This window comes from Musa acuminata, chromosome BXJ2-5 (assembly GCF_036884655.1).
Source record: "Musa acuminata AAA Group cultivar baxijiao chromosome BXJ2-5, Cavendish_Baxijiao_AAA, whole genome shotgun sequence".
NCBI lineage: Eukaryota > Viridiplantae > Streptophyta > Magnoliopsida > Zingiberales > Musaceae > Musa > Musa acuminata.
In genome coordinates this window covers 10,254,480-10,268,341 of record NC_088342.1, presented here as the reverse complement: position 1 = coordinate 10,268,341, position 13,862 = coordinate 10,254,480, and the positions used below count along the sequence as shown (strand labels likewise).

At 40.8% G+C, this 13,862-nt stretch overlaps 1 protein-coding gene across 2 annotated transcripts; it reads left to right on the top strand.

Moving 5' to 3' along the window:
* Positions 1-4,483: 4,483 nt before the first annotated feature.
* LOC103984955 (auxin response factor 18) lies at positions 4,484-10,169 on the top strand. 2 transcript variants are annotated; one of them, XM_065108777.1, is made up of 5 exons: positions 4,484-5,024; positions 5,363-6,537; positions 7,713-8,584; positions 9,186-9,251; positions 9,813-10,169. In XM_065108777.1, the coding sequence occupies exons 2-5, from the start codon at positions 5,398-5,400 to the stop codon at positions 9,859-9,861; spliced, it is 2,127 nt and encodes a 708-aa protein (XP_064964849.1). In that variant the 5' UTR covers positions 4,484-5,024; positions 5,363-5,397; the 3' UTR covers positions 9,862-10,169. The 2 variants fall into 2 exon arrangements, with proteins under 2 accessions (XP_064964849.1, XP_009400817.2); XM_009402542.3 differs by having other exon boundaries at positions 5,358-6,537.
* The last annotated feature ends 3,693 nt before the right edge of the window (positions 10,170-13,862 follow it).

The following is a 13,862-nucleotide window of genomic DNA, read 5'->3' as shown; positions in this document are numbered from 1 at the left end:
TACCCTCGTGGTGGGCATCTTAGTAGGATAATTAATGAGCTGGTTTGGCACCACAAAACGTGGGAAGAGTTACGAGGGGTGACAGCTCCAATGGAAGTCACAAGTGAGATAGAGTGGATGAAGAAAGACCAAAGCACAGGAAAGAGTCATATCGTTTCAGCAGCTTAATTAAGTAAGCCATATTGTGCTTTCGATAACACTGATTTAGAAGGTTAATTTAGTACACTGATTTAGAGTGGATGCTCCCAAACCCATTGGCGCATGAACAGCCACAAACGCTGGCGGCGGCGGCGGGGATGGCACACGAGAGAAGACGACTGTCACGTGGATTTCTCCATCTCGATCTTTGTTCTTGATGACCACCCCACATGTCCTACCGCTACTGCCATCACTCATCCACCCACCACCGTAGAAGCTTTTGTGCTGTTGCTTTCCTTCCCTTTCCCCAACGCCTCCCGACGCAGACGATGGGAGCTGGAAAACCCAGCTGCACTTCATGCACTGCTTATTATTATCTGTTCCCAAAGCAAGATAGGGTTACGGTCTCTCTCTCTCTCTCTCTCTCTCTCTCTCTTTCTCTCTGTATGTCTTCCTTTATTAGTGGATATGTGAGTTCTGCTCGCCCTCCTCCATCCTGTGTCTTGGTCAGAAGCTTTGGGTGGATCACTCCGTCGGGAGTGAACGTGATACGACAGCTCGGCCAATAAGCACCACATTGTATCACTGGTTTATCTCTCCACTTGACATTGTTAAGGTAGACCAAAGGATTGCTTCTTCTTCTTCTTCTTCTTTGCACGTACCAGATTAACTTGCAAGGAAGCCGACATCAAGAATCAACCGGCACTCAGCTTTGGATCACATCTCAGCACCACCATCATGCCATCATTGACTCCTTTTTCTCCCATGGAAGTAAATTCCATTGGAGGTGTGATATTATATCTATATATATTGTTATCGAAAAGTTTATATTATATATATATATATATATATATATATATATAATATAGTATCAAGTGCGAACAATATACAACAGGAACTCTGTCTCATTCGGCATTAGATACAACACAAATAATCAAGCATTTGGACATAAAATTAAATCAAATCAGGATGAATAAGCAGATCTACATATCATACGCGCAAAGGTATAATGGGGAGGTTGACATCACATCTGTGCAACTTCTTTATGTCAATTTCCTCTAATTAATTCTACATTTCAAGCCAAATTGTCAAGATTTTTCTCGACATTTTCACAGCAATTTGACTATTTTGTGACTCAAGTCATAATAAGTTATTAATTCCCGAAAACGATTAATCTCATGCACAACTATAACTCCAAAATTCAATTTTTATAACTAGAATGGTAGAGAAAAAGAGTTAAAAAGATAATATATGTATATTTCATACAAAAGTGAATCTTATATATATTTCTTTCATCAATATCCTTTCATATGAAACCTATTAATACTTTTGTTCGATCATGAACACATCAAACATCAGGGTTACTGAGTGTGCATTTTTGTAGTGTCATCAGGGAACAGTGCATTAAATTGTGAATGGGAAAGAAATAATAAGCTCCACCAATATCTATTTCTGATCTTGTAGGACAATTCATCACACATAAAACTCCACCATTGAATAATTTAGCAGTCCTTTTCATCATCAAATTAATACTATGGTTATAAGTTGGGATCTATCTTCTTCCTAACAAGTAGAAAGATTCATTTTGTGGGAATGTTTAATCTTTACTCAAAAGGTTTTACATGTGTCCTTTCCAAAATATGAAATTAAATATTTTTTTATACAAATATTAATGTAATTTAAATCCCTCCAAAGTATTAAGATCCTTTTACTGATATCTATCCACTTGAGAAAACTCAGTTAAGGCACTTAATTTGTTTGTGTTAAAGAAATAATTAAAAGCATAAATTTCACACCCATAATATTATTTTTAGCATTTTTAGTCATTTAAGCACAACTCCACTTTTCTTTTTCCCCAAAGAGAATAAAAGGCTCTATTAACTATAAAAAGGTTACCAAAGTCCCAATCATTCTGCAATATATAACATAATCTATGAGAAAATTTATTCTTCTTTTTTCTTTTCTTTTGCATCACAATATTAACTTGTTGATCTTTTTCAATATTTTAGTTTGTGCATCCTCCGACTTAATAGCCTAACTTTCTCATCATGATTTGTTCGAAATATTTTACCTAATATATTATCATTAGTTTAATATAATCTCTTGCACTTATCTTAACCAACTTGACATGTCGTAGAAAGATCTTCCACTTGTCTATTGATTTTCCTAATAATTTTTTACGGATCGATCCGTATCACACATAATTCAAGATAAAGAAATATTTTTTTTGCATAAAGAAAGAAAAAGGCATAAGTCAACCAACAAAGACGAAAAGACATTGATCAACACAATCATACATAATATTTTTGATGGCGATGGATAACGACTACAACTAAGCATGTCCTTCAAACTCATCCAAAGTTATTTTTGCATGACACTTCATATGCTATTTCAGTGTCATCTACTAGTTGAATTAGTTTCACTCGATGATATAAAATTTGTTGCTCGATGGTGATTTCTTTTCGACATCTACGTATTATCGTTTGACATATGATTTTTTTTTTTTTGTCATGCATGTCTCGAATATAAAATCTTTTTCTACTAAGATTAATAATAAATACAACATGACTTAAAGAATGAATATAATCATTGAGGTGATAAGATGGTTAGTCTTAGAGAGTAGAGTTCTTTAAACTAGGAAGAATTATCCTCTCTAAGTTAGGTGCATGATATTATCTTTTATCGTGAGGAATTATTTGTTTTAGGATGGTCCCAAAAGTCATAATCAAAAGTATAATCGTATATGATAAATTCCAACCGAGAATAAATATGATCAAATTAGATAGGTTTGGACTCCAACTACTGACTATCCATTATAAAATTGAAGGGGGTACGAATTATCTCATCATGGATTCAGATCACAAGTCTGTCTCTGGTCTCCAACGTGGAGAGAGAAGTTGACAATCCCTAGTGCATTTATTTAGTTAGAACACAATGGATCGTACCCAAACAAATGGATGTTTTTTCCTTCCACATGAAACAGGAGGAGAGGAGATGGTGCAAAAGGTGTCACCCTTCATGGAGGGCCCTCCCTCTCCGAGAAGACAAGAACAAGACAGTGGGAGGGGAGACCAGAGCTTGTGGTTGGGGAAGGAGGGAAGCGAGTGTGGGGGCAGTACAGCTGTTGTGAGTGTTGGGAAGAGGAGAGAAGGACAAAGAACAAATGGGACCAGCCTCCACAAAAATGATTGAGCTCGAGTTCATGTCCATTTATTTGTCAGTGGCTTTGTAGGTGGGAGGGATTTCCTCTAATGCGTGGCTTAGGTTGTTCTTCCCACCAAAACAAACTTTTGTTAATATTATTCGATAGACAAAGTAATAGACTTATCATACTAAAATATAAAAGGTATTCATAGCTTGTCATGATCCGTGATTCTTGAGATGATTTTGATCGATGTTGTTTAAAAATCAAGTTTTCGAAGAATAATAACAAATGTAGATTTTTGCTTGATATCTCGATCCAAGTCATTAAGGATGAGATGTGATCACTCACTAGTTATAAGTATTTTTTTCTCTTTCATTACTCGTTCGTCTATCTTGATATTATTGTTGTTGTTGTTGTTGTTGTATAAATATGGTTTGAACGCACAATTAACACGACCAAACTAAACAAGAAAGGAAAAGAAAAAGAAAACAATCAACACCATTGAAACATGTGGTGAAGTCAAGATTTGCACTTGCATAGATAGATAAAACACATTGGCTCTTCCTTAACATTACTGTCAAAGCTCGAATGATTGAGACCAAAAAGATGTCATGCCTCCACTACAAGAATCCAATCCTCACAAGCTTTTTGAACACACACAGCACACAGCCATCATCGTGTTTCGTTCAGTTTGCCACTTCCCTCACTCGAATCAACATGCAGTGGCATAGCGGTGAATAAGGAGAAAGTGGGAGGGCAATCCGTCGAGGAAAGCGCGGATCTCCGAGTCCTCCGGATCGGCGAGGAATCGGCGGACCGGCCGCCGACCAAAAGATCGGGGCGGTCCAAAGCGCGAAGCAGCGGCGGTACACGCATCGCCGAGTTTGTCCCCATTGCAAGATGCGTGGTGCAACGGAGGCCGCAGCCGATCCCCCTTCCCATGCTTCTACTGACACTTTCCACAGCGTACGTGACAGCGACACCACTCTTTCTATTTCTTATTTGTTTTGGGTAATGTTTCATATAACCCCTTGAAAGATCTTAAATTGCATGGGTATTGCAATGAAAGCCACGAGTTTCTTACTTGCATATACACATGCAAAGCGGTTTCGAAGAGGTAAAACGTCATTTCGAACATTGTAGGGATGTATATGGAACATTCTCGTTGCGCTGCTCTTTAAGATCTCAAGCGAGGACGGTAGGGGCGTGGCGAAGCCTCTCTGCTCTTTTGATGACCGGCGAATTCAGGATCGGTGCCCTCTGATTCCCGCTGGCATCCGACGGATCGTAGTCGGGAGAGGACGAAGAAGGAGAAGTCTTTCACCCTTTGTAGTGTTGTCTGCTGAATCTGGAACTACAAGAGAGGATTCTTGCGGTGTTTGGTGATGGATTTGTGTCGCTTTTCCGGGAAATTGGAGTCGTCGGTGAGGAAATGGTGCTTATTTACTCGGAAAGCCGAAAATTTTTCGGTGTGAGGGACGGGTTTGATGGTGATGTACTGGGTTTTGGGGGGTTCGGGAGTGTAGTATCGAGGTTTGAGCTCTGGTGTCGTTAGTTTCCTGTTTGTGCCTCGGGTTTCGTGGAGCAAGAAGACAGGGTGCAGTGGGGATGAGTCGGATTTGGGATTTTTTGGTTCTTCTGAAGGGAAAGTAGAGGACAAATGGAGCTAATCTGTTCTCTACTTTTGATTTGATTTTCGTGCTCTTCATTCCCTGATTGCAGCAGTTCTGCACATCCTAAGGTAAGAAACTGTATCGATTTATCAAATTACCGTAGATTCGTAGGAGCTTTAGGTCTTGCTCTTTCTTTTAGGCATCGAAATCCCATCCACCTTCGGAGGTATTTTAAAGTTACTTTCTTGTTTTAGCTTATAAATTTCGAGTCTTTTGTTCTGATTCCTTGTTTTCTATGAGCTAGTTAAGATGGACAAGTTTATCTGAATATTACTTCGGTTGGCTAAGAGATGAGAAGATATTTGGAATCCTGCTGGATTTCGTGTGGTTCTTTTTACGAGTGTAGTGCTTGATGTAGAATCCGTGCCTGAAACCTGTAGATTTTTCTCTTATTTTTTCAGCACAGAATTTCTTGGAAACTAGTTGGAATTGCTCTTGCCCATGCTCGCATTCGACAAATCGATGAAAGAACCACCATCGATGAAACAAACTGACAAGTGCCTGGACTCCCAGCTATGGCATGCATGTGCTGGCGGAATGGTTCAGATGCCGGCGGTGAACTCCAAGGTCTACTACTTCCCACAGGGCCACGCAGAGCACGCCCAAGGTGTCGTGGATTTTGGGACCTCCCGTCGAATCCCACCTCTCATCCTTTGCCGAGTAACTGCCTTGAAATTTATGGCCGATCAGGAGACTGATGAGATCTTCGCTAAGATCCACATGGTTCCGCTGAGTTCCAACGAACCAGACCATGGCGAAGATGACAGATTGAGTCTCAGTATAAATGGACTTGATGCACAGGAGAAGCCGGCATCTTTTGCAAAGACTCTGACTCAATCGGATGCCAATAATGGCGGGGGATTCTCTGTTCCTCGTTACTGTGCTGAGACCATCTTCCCACGGTTGGATTACTCGGCCGACCCTCCTGTGCAGACCGTCCATGCAAAGGATGTGCATGGTGAGATTTGGAAGTTCAGGCACATATACAGGGGCACCCCTCGCCGGCACCTGCTCACAACTGGATGGAGTACTTTTGTTAACCAGAAGAAGCTTGTGGCAGGGGATTCAATTGTGTTCTTGAGAACAAAAGATGGGGATCTTTGTGTGGGGATCCGACGGGCTAAAAGAGGTGGGATTGGTGGGGGTCCAGAGATCCCTTCTGGATGGAATCCCCTGAATGGAAACTATGCGTCGAACTATGGAGGCTTCTCTGCTTTCCTAAGGGAGGAAGAGAGTAAATTGATGAGAGGAAATGGAAATGGTGGTAGTTTTAGTTCTGGTGGGGGTACGAGGATAGGGGGAAGAGTGAGGGCAGATTCTGTCATTGAGGCGGCTACACTTGCAGCTCATGGAAAACCTTTTGAGGTTATGTACTATCCTAGAGCAAGTACGCTAGAATTCTGTGTGAAGGCTGCATCAGTAAAAGCAGCAATGAGGATCCAATGGTGCCCTGCGATGAGGTTTAAAATGGCTTTTGAAACTGAGGATTCCTCGAGGATTAGTTGGTTCATGGGAACGATATCTTCTGTTCAGATTGCAGATCCCGTACGATGGCCTAATTCACCTTGGAAACTTCTGCAGGTACCATCTTTATGCAGCATGTATGCTTCTTTGTGTGTCAACGAATGAGCTACATACTTTTGTTTTATTGGTGCTAACTCATCTGTTTATTTTCTCATCTTTTATCACAGAATGAGCTATATAGTTTTGTTTCTATGATGTTAATTTTATCAGTTCATTTTCTTATCTTTCATTACAGCTTATCCACAGTTTCTGTGCTTCATCTCTTTCTGGATGAAGTCTTATCCCCTTTCTGATACATCCATGTTCTTGTTCTGATCAGTAGTTTCATTGGTGTAGCAGAAGCTAATTTAGTTTTTTATGTGTCATTGTTCTCCTCTCTTTTTTACATGCCCCTACTAATTGTGCTTGTGATTGGTTGGTTCTCCTTTTCTCTTGTTTGTTGTACCATTTTTGCATGGTTAAGTACCATTTTTGATGTTAATGTTGAGATATATGAATCATGTTGCCCTAATTTCACTTTGCCACCAATGGGGGAGGCACTGGCTGGGGTTTCTAATTCTGGAACTTGTCATTGTAGGAACGGCACATGAGGTTCCCTAAACAGGTTCCTTGGCGATTGATTTCTTTCGGATAACACCTCATTGCTCGGCATCTAACCCACTAAACAAAATCTACAAATTTACTTGTAATATTTGTTTTCTATTTGGATCTTTTGTCAAGTATTCATCTATTTCTGAATCATTATGTTGAGGGACTCCGATTTCATCAATCAGACATAAGGCAAGGCTGACTTTTTTAAGTAACATTTTTTAAAGGAGCCTAGTGGACAGTTGCTTTGCTTCTTTCACATATAGTATCCCAACACAAGCATTAAGCAAATTGGGCTCTTTTTACAGAAAGTAAATTATCATTAAAAAAAAAGGGACAGACATAAAGAAATTTGATCCATAATATGTTGATTTAGGAATTAAAGAGAATAAAAATGTCCATTGTGGTCTCATGTATATTATACCGATCCTTCTTCCCCCATAGACATGTTTTGCTTTTGACAAACTATATTTTGTTTTCTTTAAATTATGTTTATGTTTTGTGTACTACTAAAATGTTTGCAGTATTATGCTTTGCATACTAGAAATGGAGTGCTTGCTCAGTGATTTAAGAGTTCTGGTTGTTCTCTTCTTGTTTTCCTTCTGTGTCTAACCTCCTCCTGACCATTTAAACTTGTTTTACAGGTGACATGGGATGAACCAGATTTATTACAAAATGTAAACTGCGTGAACCCATGGCTGGTTGAACTGGTATCGAACATGCCAGCTATCCATCTACCACCCTTCTCTCCACCAAGGAAAAAGCTCCGCATTCCCCAGCACTCTGACTTTCCCCTTGAAGGCCAACTTCCAACACCAATGTTCCCCGGGAACCCCCTTGGTCACAGCACCAGTCCCTTGTGCTGTTTACCGGACAGTACTCCTGCAGGCATACAGGGAGCCAGGCATGCTCAATTTGGTATACCTTTATCAGATCTCCACCTTGACAAACTGCAGTCGGGTCTGTTCCACGCTGGCTTTCACCGCCTTGGTTACCCCACTTCGCTTTCAAAAATATCAACGGGCCTCATCATTGACAGTCCTGCTATTGATAACAACATATCTTGTTTGTTAACAATTGGCAATACTTCTCAAAGCACAAAAAATCGCTGTGATGGTAAACCACAACAATTAGTGCTTTTTGGGAAGCAAATACTGACCGAAGAGCAGATTTCTCTAAGCAATTCTGGGGATATGGTCTCCCCTGGAGCCACCGCAAACAGTTCTTCTGATGGGACCAATAAGAATCTCGTTGTGGACAATTCATCTCGTAATGGACTCCAATGGTGCAGGGACCACCTTGCATCAGAGCTTGGACTGGAGACTGGGCATTGCAAGGTTTTTATGGAGTCAGATGATGTTGGACGTACCCTTGATCTCTCTGTGTTTGCTTCTTATGAAGAACTATATGGAACACTAGCTGACATGTTCCGCATTAAAAGGTCAGAGATGACAAGCCATGTGATTTACAAGGATGCAACAGGTGCAGTTAAACACACTGGAGATGAACCTTTCAGGTTAGGATCACAATCAAAGTAACAAATCAAGTTTTAGAAAATTAGACTGTTAAGAACTTAAGAGTGCATTGATATCTTTAAAGCTTACTACTGATTCACATCTGGATTTCTTGATCGGATCTTTTGCCTAATTTCTTGGGGGAATCCATCTACGCAATTCTAACTTTAGGAACCTGCTTTCTTTGTGATGCTCATTCCAGTCCATCATCCATTTGTTGACTTCAACTTCAAGGTTATCTTTCTCAGTTATTGTGATTTTATATTATAATAGGTTAGGTATGGGCGCTCACAAGCAATTTGATTTCATAAATGGATCTATGAGATTAATCAGCCTGTTTTAGTGCACCAGTTCAAGTTTGTAGAGATATCTGTTTCGTGGACTATCATGGATCTTCTTCTGTGGATTACACTGCAAATATCTTTTTTAGGTTTTCAACCTTACATTGTGGTATTACTCTCCTCAGATGCCACAGTGGCAGCAGCCCACTGCTCTGGGCTGCACATTTAATTTGCTTTAGGCATTTGTTTGTTTAGAAATTTGAGCATGATCTTTTAACCTAAGAGAGCTTTTGTTATGAATCTTATTATTGTATTGTTGCAGTGACTTCATGAAATCAGCACGAAGACTGACGATATTAATAGATTCTGGCAGTGACAACACAGGAAGGTAGGAAAACTCCTGTGAAATGTATATTTAAATGAGTAAGCATTTAGCTCAGTGTTTCTTCATGTTTTCTTTTCGAGTATTTAGAGGAACCAGTAGTGAGTCTTATCTATTGTGTTCCAGAGTGAGCTATTGAAACTAGCATACCTATGTCGGATTGATTTAGCAGCAAGACTGTTCATTTTTTTTCTCCCTGGAAATTTGTTTTAACGTGCATCTGTCATTGAATGCACAGCCCTTTTTGTATATTGTTCTTGAGCTTACATGAAAGTGCAAGCTTTTAGATATACCTTTTGTGTGCGATAGATTACATGAAAGTCGTAAACTTTCAATGGATCAACGAAGACATGAATGTTAGCAAATGAGTTGGTATTGAATTTGTTGAAGAATTGTCCGTTTCATTCAGACTACTTGTCTCTGTCTTGGTTGTGCATAGAGACGAAGTTTACCACGATGACGAACTAAGTTAGAACTCAAATAAGTAAACGTGGCTTAATGGATTTGATATTTGCTCGAGATGCGCTTATTTGATTCATTAATACTACCCTTTTCTTGGGTTTTCAGATCGACATTACCTGGGTCGCTCGATGCAAACTTGCCATGCTGCAGTTGATTCATAAACTCTCTGGAGACTGCATGATGTAGGTCCTGTCGCAGCGAGTTTTCTTTGTTTAGTTGTCTCAAATGGAGGAAGAAGCAAATTGTACAAAATGTGCTTCAAACACTCCATGTTGATTTTGAGGTTTCTCTATGCATTTGTGATGCTGTGCGTTGTGTTGAGAAAGTTGGGCATGAGCTGCAAATTAGGGGATGAAACCGATGCAAATTGTAGCTTTGAGACATTTTATGCTTCTATCTGTAAACATGCTAAAAATGTTGAGACATTTTGGTTTCAAAGTAGTTCTTATGATGAGACCTCAATCTATGTAGCTTTGAGTGATTCAAATCCAACTTATTGGAGCCATTCTCTGAGGAGACATCCTCAATATGTGATTGTACTGTTTGAGAATAGACTACAATCCATCACATCATGTTATGCAGCATTGCGAATTATGAATCCCTTCGGAGTTAGTGATTGCTGTGCTCATATGAAGGGGTGTGGGAGAAAGATGTGAATATTTAGAGGGATGCATGCAAAAAACCCCAAGTTTTTGGAGGGGTAAATGTGTTATTTTGGAACTTCGAAAGGATAGAGACGTAAAAGCGCCTTGTAATTTATCGTGTGCGGGCGACGGAGGCCGTGTTTTTGTATGATGGGGTTGGAGCAGATCCGGTCGGACGGGTCCGATATCTTCTCCCTGGCTTAGCTTGAAGCCTTCATAAAATCCTGTGCTAATGAAGAGATGCCATCTTGCTTTCAGTGCCGTAAGCAGCGATTAAACCGAGGTGGACCTTTGACCACCACCACCTCCTCCTCCTCTCGCTTGACACGGAAGAAAGCTGGCTGTTGTGAGATCCAAGGCTGAGAGGCGACTCCCCGACGCCAGCTCCCAAGGCGGCGTGACACCACCCGTGTCGCCTTGGGGCTTCGTTCCCGGGCGGCCGGTCCGGCTTCTGACCCGTTCCGGTCCGTGGAATCTGCCACCTCTCTCGCCTTCTTGGCTCCTGTTTCGTCTCCTTGGGAAGTGGCCGTTCTGGTTTGGAGCTCGACGGTGACGCAGCACTAGTCAAAGGGTGTGGTTGTGATCTCTTTGCTGGTTCCTCTCGCGGATCCACACGACTATGCCATCTCAAATATTTCCCGAGCATATATCTCAAGAGAAAAAGAATCATATACCCGCATCACCTTGTTCAAGAAAGTGGACTAATCATGAACGAAAAGGAAAGAACATGTGGCGTTAAAATTTCCTCTGGTTTCTACGAGGGATTTGCGACCACTAATTTCCTTGTGATCTATGGAACCAGGAAGGGGCAGAGCGTGTAGGAGGAAGAAAAGGAGACATAAAGCAATACTAATGAACCGAGACTGTTTAGTGTTTAGATGCAATTACTCCTTTTTCTTTCTTTTTTTGCCATTGGATGACCTCCTCCTTCTTCTTCTTCTTCTTCTTCTTCTTCCTCCTGATATATAAATATTACAGGAGCCGGTGGTCAAGTGACGGTCGTGCAGTGCTTCGTACCGTATTGAGATGTATTTGGAGTAAGGAGTGTGGCAGGATCTATATGTATTGTATTCAATCTGGTTTGTGGTTTGGTGCTGGTCGCCAGAGGTCAGAGTGAAGGAGGAGAAAGACATCAACCGACAGTGCGAATCAGAAGGCTGTCGCCGCTGGAGTAGGATAAGGTTGGTCGGAGGACGAGGATATTCGCTGTTGGGGTGTGCGGACCCGGTACAAACGCCGTGTCCCACTGGAAGCGATTCGCTGTTCGATTGTCCGGATCGGATCCGCAAGCCTTCAATGTCGTATTGAGTTGGGTCTCACTGGACATAGCCGATCTTCTATCTCTCCTAGTAACATCTTCTTAATATTAATTTTTTTTATAATTATTAAAATAAAATATCGAAGTTTATTTACCTGATGTTTATTAATTTTATTGATAAAAATATAAAAATAATAAATAAAAAAATAATTTTAATGTTCTAGTTGATGATGATGAATGATATTGATGGTGGCGTACGATGATGCCACTGGAAGCTGCGGGTGGATATTGTGGATGAGAGAACAATGATGAGAGATGAGGGTCGCTCAGCAACTACGTCGACATCGATGCAATAGCCAAGCGACGAAAGGCCAGTCGATACAGATGTCGAACGATCTTTTCATTACTCGGCAACAACGTCGGCACCGACGCTGATGCATAGCGATCCTCATTTCTTGACAATAATCACTCGCGGCCCTAGTGACGTCATCGTTCGTCATCACTAACGCTATCTGCCACCACTAACTAGAACATTGAAATTATTTTTTTCTTATTATTTTTATGTTTCTGTCGATAAAATCGACGGCGTTAGGGTAAATGGACATAAATATTTCCCTTTCATAACTATAAGAATTTTATTTTTTTAATCTAAGGTCCAGAATACTAAGGAGGTCTAACTACATGGTGTAATATGTAATTAGCTGTCAATGACGCAACTTATTATAGATTACCCCCTATTGTTAGACCTATTTAGTATTCTGATTATAGATTACTCTTATACTCAAAAAATTTATATTGGAATCCCTTAGTTATTAACGTGAAACAACTAACTCCATTTCTCCTAATGCCATCGGTTTTATCGACGGAAGTATGAACACGATGGGCAAAAATATAATTTTAATATCCTAGTTATGTTTTTGGTAGTGGTGGATGGTGGTGCCGTTGGAGGCCGTGGGTGGTTGTTGTGGATGAGGAGGGAATCGACGATAAGAATTGAGGCAAAGGGAGAAGAGGAAGAGGATGACGTAGATGCCGACAATCTGCATTTGCGTCGATGACTCGGGCTTTGTGCTCGATGACTTGAGGATCTACAACGTGGCAACAACGATTAGCCTTGCAAGCACTCTAGAGTATGCCTTTTGTCGCCGGAGCACCGCCTAACTGCCCCTTTTCATTGTCACATCCTATTCTTAGAGCTTGATGGCGAACAACAATGCGGTTGCGAGAGCCACCCGTAGTGGCAAAGTTATGGTCGTTTCCTAGTGTGGGCCAACCGCACGAGTCGTCGCTTCCACGCACCATCGTCCACTCCGCAACCTCATCCTTCGACTCTAGCCTTGTAGGATGGTCTCCACCCTCTCCCCAACCACCTCTCATTGTCGCTTTATGGTTGTTCGTTGAGGATCTATAGGTTTCTTCATTCGAGGCACCTCCATGGACTTGGAGATGGAGAGGCAAGAGCTAGAGGGCAAGGAGGTCACTAAGTACAAAGGAGTGGTAGCATGACTTGGATCGCAAGAAGCACAGAGGGGGCAGACTTACGCCAGAGACACAACAGCCAGGTGGATGTGGCAAGTCACGAGGAAATTTGCGTCGTGGACGAACGCGTCATAAGCCCAATAAAGGAAGGTCATGTTTGGCTTGTAGTAGACTGTTGCCCTTTTGCTGCATCAACATCGCTCGGCAACTACGTCGATGCTTCTCTACATCTGCATCGACGTAGTTGCCACGACCCTCAGCGACACCATCGTCCATCAGCACCAAAAACATAACTGGGACGTTAAAATTATCTTTCTACCCATCGTTTTTATATTTCCGTCGATAAAACTAACGATGTTATGATAAATTAGATATTTCACTTTTATAACTATAAAAATTAAAGTATAAAATTTTTAAATTTAGAGATCTAACTATGAGAGAGAATACATAGTTAACCCTCGATGACACGTACGCTCGTGATCAAAAGGATTTTCTATCCTCTCACTCCCACGGACGGTATATATGCAAGTTAAAGTTCCGCTTATACATTCTTCCAAAACTCGAAACTAAGATAAACGTCAGGGTGGGTTAACTGTGGTTGGAACTATAATTCACATCAATTTCGCTCAAAAACTCAGTATCGTGCAAAAAGTGTTATAAAACTTATGTATTTATATTTTTTACATACCTTGTTCACATCATCAATATTTGTCCTATGACCGAAAAAGATAAAACATGTAATTAAAAATTTACGTGCTTTATAAATACTCATTC

Coding starts and splice junctions, on each gene's coding strand:
- LOC103984955 (XM_065108777.1), top strand. CDS start 5,398: ATGCTCGCATTCGACAAATCGATGAAAGAACCACCATCGATGAAACAA. Junction 8,585..9,185: donor ACTGGAGATGAACCTTTCAG/GTTAGGATCACA, acceptor GTATTGTTGCAG/TGACTTCATGAAATCAGCAC. Junction 9,252..9,812: donor GGCAGTGACAACACAGGAAG/GTAGGAAAACTC, acceptor TTGGGTTTTCAG/ATCGACATTACCTGGGTCGC.